At 39.8% G+C, this 11,781-nt stretch overlaps 1 protein-coding gene across 1 annotated transcript in view; it reads right to left on the reverse strand.

The window, feature by feature from the left end:
• The window catches only part of sntg2 (syntrophin, gamma 2), an 87,181-nt gene that overhangs the window by 29,185 nt on the left and 46,215 nt on the right, over positions 1-11,781 (reverse strand). The window contains exons 7-8 of the mRNA XM_015376327.1: positions 9,719-9,757; positions 7,947-8,063 (exon numbers count right to left, since the gene is read on the reverse strand). Of these exons, the coding sequence (XP_015231813.1) occupies positions 7,947-8,063; positions 9,719-9,757 (156 nt within the window). The remainder of the gene's footprint in view (positions 1-7,946; positions 8,064-9,718; positions 9,758-11,781) is intronic.

Consider the following 11,781-nt stretch of genomic DNA (forward strand, 5'->3'; position numbering starts at 1 on the left):
TCTGACTGTGACTAACTGGATGTGCTCTCTTCATCCTCTGACATGGGAGTTGGCTCGTAGCTCTTCTGCTTCTGCCTGGCTGTGTGTTTCCTGGACGGGGCCGCCTGTGGAGCAAGTTCCTTTGTATCTCTGATTCTTTTTCTGTCTTCTTCTGTCTCCTTGAACCCAAGTTGACCTCAGCAGATGGCCGCTCACAATGAGTCTGCTTCTGCTGCAGGTTTCTTTCTGTTAAAAGGGAGTTTTTCCTCTCCACTGTCGCTACAAGCATGCTTAGTGTGAGGGATAGCTGAAGAGTCAATGAGTCGATGCAATCAGCTGGTTTTCCTTACATAGAAAACTTTGAACCAATCTGACTGGATGATCTGGTGAACTGGAAAGTGCCTTGAGACAACATGTGTTGTGAATTGTGGAGCGCATGTCTTCAAGATGGATTCTTGCAGCGGTTGTTTGGTCTCTCACTCAGAGGAGACATTGGAGCAGAATAACCAGAAGTTGATTAAAACACTTTCAGGTCAGCCAATGAGTCTCTTCTCAGCCTTGGTGATTGAATCAGACATTTCTTTACAGGTAGTAGGCTCCTTTAAAGGACTGTGTTGGTGTGTTTAACACCTAAAGCCCATCCTGCAGTTAATTAGCCACCTGAAACAATAAACACGGACATACGGAAGGAGGACAGCGTTCTACAAAGCGCCCACAATCACTGTGGTAATCATGCTTTTGTCAGGGTGTATGTGAAGGAATGTTTTAGCCAAAGCCACAAATATGAAAGCAATTTGTCAGACACTCAGCCAAACTCTGAAATGTTCTAGCACTTTTATAGCCCGCTGACCTGTAGGTTGATGCTGCATAAAGGCTCATGCAATATTGATACCAGGACCAAACCAGTGGTTATGTTCAGGTTTGGAGGCTCATCTATTATTTTTATCATCGTGTAAATAAAACACAGCGACTGCCAGAGCAAATGTTAACATCATGTTCTTCAGTCTGAGCAACCCCAAGGTAACATTAGTGCAAACATGGAGTATGAGGTCTAACCAGGCCAACAGCAGGGAAATGAGGAAAAGGCAACCTTCCTACTGTGAACTCATCCAGTTAGTTTGTTCTCTGATGAACTTTTCATCTAAGCAGAAACTATTTTTGTTTTTTTCTCCTCCTCAACCATTATTTCTCATAATCAAAGGCGGCGCTTCTGCTCCTACCGATACTGTGGAGCTCAGGATATCTTAACATCACATATGTCAATTCTAGTCATATCTCGGGATTCCCTGAAGTTACAGCAAAAACCATTCAAAATGGCCCCTCCGAGATAAACGCCAGCTGAATGGCAGCCCACTTCACCCTTTTACTGAATTACAGGGTCTGACCAGGAGATGATGCTTCTCTTTAAATCTTAATGTCCACAAATCATGACAGAAAGAATATTTTAGTACAATGTTACAAGGTTAATGTTTAAAAAGCCCCCCCACCCCCAATCCAAAGGGTTGGACCCGTTAGTCTGTTTCTATTTGCATGTTTTCAAAGAAAAAAAAGGCTTTGTTGGGCTACTGTATAAAACCTAAAAACTCAACGTGCTGTTCAGAATGACTAAAATTTAACACTATTCCTGACATTTTGAATTGAAAAAGCTTCCTGGATGGGAATCGATCGAAACGTCTTCATACTTGTTTTAACTTTTTTGGGATGTTTAAAAAGGCATTGAAGGTGGACCAGCCGAGGACTAACCAAGGGCCAACCAAGGACCAGCTGGGGACCAACCAAGGGCCAGCCAAGAAGGACCAGCCGAGGACCAACCAAGGGCCAGCCAAGTACTAGCCAAGGACCAACCAAGGGCCAGCCAAGAAGGACCAGCCGAGGGCCAACCAAGGGCCAGCCAAGGACCAACCAAGGGCCAGCCGCGGACCAGCCGCGGACCGACCAAGGGCCAGCAAAGGACCAGCAAAGGACCAGCCAAGGGCCGGCCAAGGACCAGCCAAGGACCAACCAAGGGACAGCCAAGGACCAACCAAGGACCAGCCAAGGGCCAAACAAGGACCAACCAAAGGCCAACCAAGGACCAACCAAGGGCCAGCAAAGGACCAACCAAGGGCCAGCCAAGGACCAACCAAGGGCCAACCAAGGGCCAGCCAAGGACCAGCCAAGAAGGGCCAGGCAAGGGCCAGGCAAGGACCAACCAAGGGCCAGCCAAGGACCAGCCAAGTACCAACCAAGGACCAGCCAAGTACCAACCAAGGGCCAGCCAAGGACCAACCAAGGGCCCATCAGAAAGTTGGGAAATTTTAAATGGCCCCAATGTAAAGTCCCTATTTATAATCCTTCAATCTATAAATCTCTAAAATTTGTTACAGACTTTGTGTCAGCGGTTTAACCTCCCAGACTTTTCAGCTCATACAGATTAGATCTACTCTGCAGAACCAAACGTAGAAGAGCAGCTTTAGGTTCTTCTGCTCCAGTAATCTTAAATAAACACCCGAAAAACTGTAAAAGCTTTAAAACTGTCTGTTTCTATGAAACCAGAATAAAACATATTTGTTTTATCTGTGACCTTGACTGCCATCTAAACCTGGTAACTAAAGTTTGTAGTCCAACTTTGATTTCTTTTTGCTCATCAATCATTAATTTTGTTTTTGTTTTGTTTTTAATAATCATCAATTATTTATGTTCATGAATTATTTCATTACTTTTATCCCAGGGCAGTTTGCCGATCATGCTTCCTTTTTCTAAGTACAGAACTTTGAAGGGTCTTTCCACCTAAATGTGCTGCACGTAATCTAACCGTTCCTAAGTATAAAGTCCTGCTTTAGGAATTCTGTTATTTTAGTACCAAAGGTAAGCAGTGTTCTGTCAGGTGAGCATACCCATAGTCAATAAACATTTATCCCTTTAGTTTTGTACAAACAATGAGCGTGTATCCCTTTAGTCACGTACAAAAACAAACATTCAATGGCTTACTTTTTGGTGTTTTTTGAAGCGTAAGCAAAGCTAAGAGATCTGACCTTAAATTGTTTTGGTTTTTTTGTACATGATTAAAGGGATAAACGCCTGTTGAGGTAGTTTAACGTCTATTTTTACTATTTTTCCTACAAAACTAAAGGGATAAACCAAGGGTGTAGCTTTGTAATGAAAGTTGGTGGGGGCGCTATAAGGGTGGGGGCTGATGGACCTACAGTTACTCCACCCAAACGCTTTCATTGGGTTTTTGTATTTTCTTAAAATAAGCTCCAACATCTATTTATTGAATGCTTTCCTATTGTTGAGAACACAAGAGAACCATAATGCACTGATATTATATTTATAGATACTTAGAGAGATTACTTTCAGCACATTAAATATATAGGGCCAAAAAAAATGTATGTCTCAAAAAATATCGTATAACAGCCAATTCTGATGCCAAAATCGATATATCATGCATCCCTAGAATTTTCAATTTTTCAGCTCCATCCATCCAGCCAGAAAAATATGGATATGCTGCATTTAAAATATAGAATTGTACATTTTTTTCCTTGTAAACGTTCTTGTAAACTTGGAGATATTTATTTTATTTCATGTTGCACATCACAGTAAATCTGTTTCACCTTTAAATCTGCAGCTCTCCCTTCTTCTCTCTGTGCTCTGTTTAAAAAGATTTATGAACCTATTTACTAACATAATGATGCCAGAAACAACATTTCAAGATAAATGAATGTTTTACAGTCTGATTCTATCTGACCAATAAGAAAATGTGTTAATTTTAACCTGTAACTGGGAGTCATGGTCCTCTGAAAATCTAAGCTTTTTTAACTAGTAAAGAACAAACTATGTTATATCAAGCTTCTTGCATTATATTACCAACCTGTATAAACTTACAATCTGTTGCCATTTGCTGAAAAGATTTTTCAGCTGTATGAATTTTTTTAACCAACCCGTCTCCTAACTTTTACTTATACATCAAAGTAGCTGCTGGTTAATATTCACTGAGTGCTGCTGTGTGTCTCTCCTCCTCCACATAGCTACTCTGTACATCAGTGAAATGCGACCGCAAATCAGATGTCTCAAAGCGACAGATCCGATAACGTCACACCGAGAGGCGGGACACGAAAGCACCGTGAGAGAGGAAAAAACTCTGAACAAGATAGCTGCACCCAACCTCTGTTACCTGGGGCTAAAAAAAATGAGCGGAAAGGGGAAAAAATGCTGAAATTCTTGGTGGGGACTGACCCTCCATGCCAAAGTTGGTGGACTTATGTCCTACCAGTCCTTCAGAACGTTACACCTGTAAGATAAAAACAAATCTGACATCTTGTGCGTGCCTATGACTATGGGTATGCTGGTCTGACAGAACATCGGCTTCCCAAAGGTATAGTTTTCTCTCTTTAGAACAACCTTTCCTAAACTCTTTCAGATCATAAACACATTGTTTTTTTGTGATTTTTTTTTTTTTTTGCCCTCCTGTGGCTCAACCAGGTTCTGGCCTCTGAACTCTACCAACCTCTTTGGCTAATGGGGAGAACAGCCATGTTTTTGTTAGGTCCTGGGTTCTATTCCCATGTTGTTCAATGTGCTGCCGGTCCCAAACCTCCAACAAAACATTTGGAAGATGCTGAAAAAGTCTTTAAAAATCTGAACCAGCAACATCTGTGCTATATTGGTACATGGTGGGGCAGCTGTGGTAGCTGTTTCTCATGTGAACAGACACATTCCTCCTAACACATGCTGATCTGCCTCTGAGCAAGGCATTTAACTAGAGGTTGCCTACCTATCCGTGTATGTATGTGGAGTTAAAGTTGCTGTAAGTTCTCAGTTATCAAAATGAGAAGAGAATGCCAGTTTTCTGCAGACTGTGATGCAGAAATCTGGATGTTGCATCGTCACTGTTAAGCTTCAACACATTGCAGAAAAAACAAAATTGGTTTGAGTGAAAGACAGACAAGGCAGATTCCTGCCTGAGTCCAATTAAAACTGAGGCCAACCCACTCGAGAATAAAACAAGAGCAGAACCTGGAGCCGTGCGCGCTGACAAGTCCATTAACACTGGGCCAAAATGCAAATACTCAGCAGCAGCTTTCACTGCGGCTGCACAGTCGGTCCTCATCGCTACAAGGACAAAACAATAAGCAGACGCTGCATGGCTGCCGCCTGTCATTAAATTAGCAGAGGATCATGCGGTGTTGGCTAACGTGCTGCCAACTAGTCTTACATTCAGGCAAAAAACAAGCAGATAGACACTGACTGATGGACAGCAGCATAAAATCAACACGATTTTACTTAAAAACACAAATTCCAAGTGAACAACCACATTTTTAAACATTTGGCAAAAAAGCAAATGAAAATCAGTTTATTTTACAATAAATACAATAAAGGAGAAGAATTTGCTGCAACAACGGAAATATAAGTCAAGTTTATTTTTCTTGAAATACAGGTTGTATCTGGTGTTTGTCACAACGCGCTATTATCCAAGTCATCTTGAAAACATTCTTCTTCCAAATGTTGGCTACATATTACGTGTTTTTTCTCTGGCCAGAAGTTCGATGGCAAATCCTCCCTCTTCAAGTTGGCGATCCAACGACCAACCCGTCCGTGGAGGATCAGGAATCAGAAAGGTGGAATAACTCTTTTTTTCCGCTTTTACCCGATGTATTCCAACATCCAGCTGCCATGCACGTGGGCATTGTCAGTTTCACTATAGCTCTGGTGAATTTCAATGGTGAAGTCCTCTGGAAATCTTCAATAATTGTTGTTGATTGCAGATGTGTCTAGTAGTTCCCATTGATTTTGCTTGTAAAGCGGGGAGAATGGCGCTAGGCTTACCGCACCGTGACGTCACTGCTGGAAGATGGCAGGAGGGAGTGGTTACTATATTTGGGCAAAAATGGCCGCTCCCAGACTCAGTGATCGCCACTAAAATTATTTTGTTAATTTTTTTATTGATTAACGCTAAATTCAACAAATCACTTCAAACTTATTAGTTTCATCTATAAATAATGATCCATTGATTATTCCTTGCTGACCACACTTCTCCTTTAAAGTGTATTAGATAAAATATTTTGTTATGGAGGGAAGTTTGTTCCCTTATATTTGCTAAGAGCATGTTTTGTTATCAAAGAAAACAGTCAATCTAGAAAAGAAACTACATGTCTGATATCTGATTACTTTTTTTTCCAGATTTTTATTTTTCAGATTAAATTTGACAAATTATAATTTTTTTTTTTTTCAAACTCCATCTGATCTCATTCTCTTTACTTCTGGCCAAATCCAAACTTTTGATGTTGACCAATAAAACTACTAAAGGCTAGATGAAGATCATTTTGAAAATTCTAAAATGGATATATAAATATCGGAAATTTTAAAATCTGAGAAAATGTAAACGTTAACCTCAAAACCTTTTTTTTATATTAAGAAGTTTTTCAAAGTTTCTCCAAAAAATTACTCCAAAGTCCACTAGACTTTGTTTCCAGTTTAAAGACGTTTCTCTTCCATCCAGGAAGCTTTTTCAATTCAAAATGTCAGAAATAGTGTTGAGTTCCAGGTTTTATCCAGTAGCCCAACAAAGCCTTGTTTTAGTTTAGAAACATGCAAACTGAAACAGATGAACGGGTCCAACCCTTTGGAATGGGGGTCGTTTGGCTTCTTTTGTTAGCCCCATACCTGTCTATGTCTCTGAAAGGGGGGTCTTTAAAGGGAATTGTTGGCCTGGCTGAACAGGCGAGGTCTTCTGTTCTACCTGTAAAGGGGTTGGGGCTGCGATGATAGCGGGAAGGAATCAACTCCATCGATGTATTGTAGGTTTTAGAAAGCTGAAACCTGAGTCCCCCCCCCCCTCATGACTATTAACCTGGATGACTGAGAATCTTCACCAGCATTTTTAAAGTTACTTTTTTGAACTGCCTTTATTTTTTCAAACTTTATTTTTCACTCCGAATCTTATTTTAAGGATATAAATGCTGATTCCATTGGCAGATTATCATCTATCCGCTCAAATTAAAGGAATAGTACACCCAAAACATGATTAGCCTTCATTTTCTACTCACCCCCATGCTGAACAACATTCTGTAGTACTTTTTTGATATCTCAAATGCATCTGGAGATTTGGGAGGCTTCTTGCTGTCTGCTGACATTCAAATAATGGAGGTCTATGGCGCCCGAGGCAGAAAGGTCCATAAAAGTCCACAAAAAACGTGTCAATATTCCTCCATACTGCTCGTCCAATGTATTCCAAGTGTCCTGAGTGGGTAGCATCCAGAATTTACTCGAAACGAAGTCATTTAGAATGTTTTTAGAGCATAAACAGTAGTGTATAGGATTTCCTGAAAGCGTTCACGACTCTACGGAAACCGCGGCAGACCAAACCAGATGAAAGTGCGCATTCAGGTCGGCAAAGAACTCATGCTCTTCCTCAACACTGAAGTCCTCAGACATTTTTCTTTCGTTGTTTCTTTCTTTGCACAGGTAAACAGCACATTTCTTCTTCTACGCTTGCATTATCGGCAGAGCAGACGCTGAATGCGCACTTTCATCTGGTTTGGTCTGCTGGCTTCCGTAGCGTCGTGAACGCGCAGGTGCGCGCTTTCAGGAAATCCTATACACTACTGTTTATGCTCTAAAAAATATTCTAAATGACTTTGTTTCGAGTAAATTCTGGACGCTACCCACTCAGGACACTTGGAATACATTGGACGAGCAGTATGGAGGAATATTGACACGTTTTTTGTGGACTTTTATGGACCTTTCTGCCTCGGGCGCCATAGACCTCCATTATTTGAATGTCAGCAGACAGCAAGAAGCCTCCCAGATCTCCAGATGCATTTGAGATATCAAAAAAGTACTCCAGAGTGTTGTTCAGCATGGGGGTGAGTAGAAAATGAAGGCTAATCATGTTTTGGGTGTACTATTCCTTTAAGGACTTGTCTTAAGAATATTTTATCTTTGGATCAGTTTTTACAGTGTAGATAATCTGACAGTAAAGACCGTACCGGGGGAGTTTTGAAGATATAGAAATATGGTCCTCTCAGTGCCAGGAACCTGAAGACTGAACTCCGACATGTGGTGCTGCCGTCTGGAGTTTCACATGTCCAGCCCATGTGAATAATCTGCAGAAAATACATGTGAAAAATGTTACTTCATCAAATATAAACACACAATGTTAAGAAAACAAACCGAGCCAGACGTCATAATCAGACAGGAACTACTGATGAAGCAGCTTTGAGGTGATTAGAAAGAATCAGGTTTAGTTGATGTAGCCTTGCAGGGACAGAGGAGCATCAGGTCAGAGTTTCCATTGTTTTTCTGAAGTGCATCACGTTTAACAGGCTGACTGACTGATCTCCATCTCTCTCACTCACAGCATTCAGAAAACAAAATAACAGCTGCTGCAGGATCGACATGTTTTCCTCCAATACTCGGTGCAGTGTGCAAAACTAAAGCAACAGATAAGTCGACTCATTATGTCTGCAACAGTTTATATGGAGTAAATTTTGTTCCATTATTATTGGATAATAAGAATAATTGATCTTTATTGATCTAACACTGGAGAAATTACCCTGTGTATTTGACCCATCCCCTTAGAGAGCAGTGGGCTGCCATTGTGCGGCGCCCGGGGAGCAGTGTTGGGTAAATGAGCACCTTGATATGTGCTTGAGAATGGCTTAGTCTCCATTCAAACCCAGGTTTAAAGCCTTGCAGGGCAGCCTAAAGCCCACTGCCAACATTAAGACAGAAAAAAGAAAAAACAATTGTACAATTGTCGTTCTCTACTACTAAAATATTTTTTTAAATCGAAAAACTTTCTATTTTTTTCTATTTTATTTTTAAAGATTCTGTGTATAATATAGATGCAAAAAAAAACTCATTTATTTCACTGTTAAATTGTGTTTAAAGTAACATCTTACAATTTAAAATGTCCCAAGACCTTCAGTAGCTGCTGATTTTCTTTATTCAGACCCTGCTGGTTTTTAATTGGTTACCCCTGAACTAAACTGAATTGTACAACGATATCATTGAAGTTATTGTAGGTTATATTCTATTATTTCATATCTATGTTTAAATTGAAAATATCTTTGATATTTTTTAGATACAGCCAATAAATAATGTAAAGACATAAAATTTAAGGGAAAATGTGATTGTGGATGCTTTGTGAACTAGGATTTTAAATCATAATTTTAAAACAATAAGTACAGTAAAAACAGGAAATAAAATAAGAGTTGAAATTAACTTTAATTCAGGTAAGTTGAGTGATAACTGAGAGGGAAGCGATGACACAACGAGAAAATTAAAATAAAAATGCAACAGTTTCTATTCCTTTTAGGCTCCAAAATTCTTCATCATTTTAATAATAAACCGCAAAAGATGAGACATTTTTTTAGCAGATGCATCATGTTGACAGATATTTTTTTAAACACAGTTTAGTGAGTCAGTCAGTTAGAAACCACTCCTGGATCGGTCACATAAGTAGCGGCATTTTGTAACTATATAAAGTGAAAAGTTTTGAGCAGGAAAAAAAAGTTAAAGTATATGTTTTGTTAAAGGTTTAGACTAATTAGTTACTAACCACCATCTGTTTACTATTTCTGTATCAAGTATTAAATTAATAAACTTTATAATCTAAATATAAAATAATGTAGAAATATAAAAAAGTGCTTGGTTTCTGATTTCAGCCCAAGTGGTAAGCAGTGATCTGATTGGATAGCCCCGCTTGGCCTTCATCCAATCAGATTCACATTAAGAGGATAACTTCATGGTGGCTTACCTGGTCCTCTGAAGAGCAGGAACTGTTCAACATTTTTATCTGCAACAGAAAACACAAAGAGACACGTCCAGTTATGAAAGTGTTTGAAATATAAGATATCAGGATCACTGAAATGTTCAGTGATTGAAATCTGGTTTAAACACAAGGTTATTAAACTGTTGAAGATTAATTTCTGTTTATTTTCCATTTTAAATAACTGCTACATCTGTTCATTTCTATATTTGTTCACTTTCTGTGTGGGTCAGCCAAAATAGATATTGTTATGTTGACTTTCGTGTGCCTGGTGTGTTTCTACTATGTGCTGCACTGTAGTCGACCAAAATCACGGATGATTTTGAAATTCCCCCCGGATGTTTTTTAAGGTCTGAAAATTAGGACATGTCCGAAAAAAGAGGACTTCTGGTCCCCCTACCATATCAACAATCTGATGTTTCAGTGAGTGAGTGCTTGTTGCTATGATGCGTCTTTGTTCAGCGGCTCGGCTCGTTGTAAACCAACCAATCAGAGCACAGCTCATCTAAATATTCATGATCATACCATAAAAGGAAGAAAACCTGTCGTTTCATTCTAAAACTTTTAACCAGGCTGCATTAGGGCTCATAGCACAGCAAACCTGCCATTTTCAGCCCAACCAATGTTACACAGCCTATTCAGAGACCTTAAGGACCAGATACCCTATAGAATCATTCTATCACCCATTTAAATGTGAACAACTGCTTGTCCTGCCTTGTTTTGACAGTTCCAAATTCATTTCAAGTTTTTTTTTTATTACTGGATTTGATTAGTCAAAGGAACACATTGAGTGCTTGTTTATTTCTATTTTTGCTGTACACAGGAAACATTATCTACAAATAAGTACAAATTTCTTAAATTAAGCGCATTTACCCTTAATTTGAGCAGGTAAATGAGATAGTTTGCGAATGGAATGAGCATTTTTACTCATTAGATAATATGCGCTTGAAATAAGACAATGCAGTGAAAAGTGTACATTTTCTTGTTCCACTGTCAAAATGTCTCTTTTACCTCCTCAATCCAAGAACAAATGCACTTATTTTAAGAAAGAAAATCACTTATCTACATTTCATAATTTCCTCAGAGTATACTTAATGTATACCCTTTATATATATTCACCCCCCAAATGATAGCTTGCCATCCCTGTTTAAAAAGCTTAGCTCTGACACTGCTCCTTGTTTACCTGAATAATAATAATTATAACAATAAATCTCTTCTTCACCCCAGACAACAGTTCAATCCAAAGTGAGCTGCATTTGCTCTGATTCTCCTCTGATACCAGAGATGGGTTCTGCTTCTGTTATTATGGTTTCACTCTCCGTGATGCTGATCTTCAGATTTCTCCTTTTCACTCGGAAAAGCAACAAACTGCCCAGTTCATTCATGCCAGACTAGAAGCAGCTTCGTTCAGAGTCTCAGCACCAACCAGAGGCTCCATCTAACGGTTGCAGATCCTTAATAACCAGAGTTCTACTTGTTCCCGTAGCAGCGGGACAATTAGATCCTGATTGGCCGTTCAGCAATCATCGTGGCAGTAATTAGGCAATGAAGCCCTGAATTAATCCCCCTTTCTTTAAAATAAGGCAGCTGTGCAGAGAAATACAGTAGACTGCATCCTCACCAAAAACACTTTGCATCATCAGCGCCATAATCAAAGTGAAAAGGAGGAAATGAGGGCGAGGAGAGCACATTTGGAAGGAGCACTTAGCAGTCATTAATTAGAAACGAAGGAGGACTTCTTTCTGTCAGGTGCCACCGGGAATCAAAGTGTGCTCGTCACCCACAGATCCATCAAAGCCTCATTAACGCACCGCAAAAACACACAACAGCAGAGCAGATCCTGCTCTCAATCTTTAACCTCCGGCTGATTTAATACAACAGTAACAGAAGTTTGAAGACGGAGTCTGTGTCACCAGGAGAACTCAGACATAAAGAGTCTAAATCTACTAGAGGTGAACTGCAGTACAGATCAACCAATGCTGGTTTTATTTATTAGCTGGCTGTGTGTTTCCTGGACGAGGCCGCCTGTGGAGCTGGTAGACAGTTACTTT

The sequence above is a fragment of the Cyprinodon variegatus genome, unplaced genomic scaffold, assembly GCF_000732505.1.
Source record: "Cyprinodon variegatus isolate N-32 unplaced genomic scaffold, C_variegatus-1.0 Scaffold133, whole genome shotgun sequence".
NCBI classification, from domain to species: domain Eukaryota; kingdom Metazoa; phylum Chordata; class Actinopteri; order Cyprinodontiformes; family Cyprinodontidae; genus Cyprinodon; species Cyprinodon variegatus.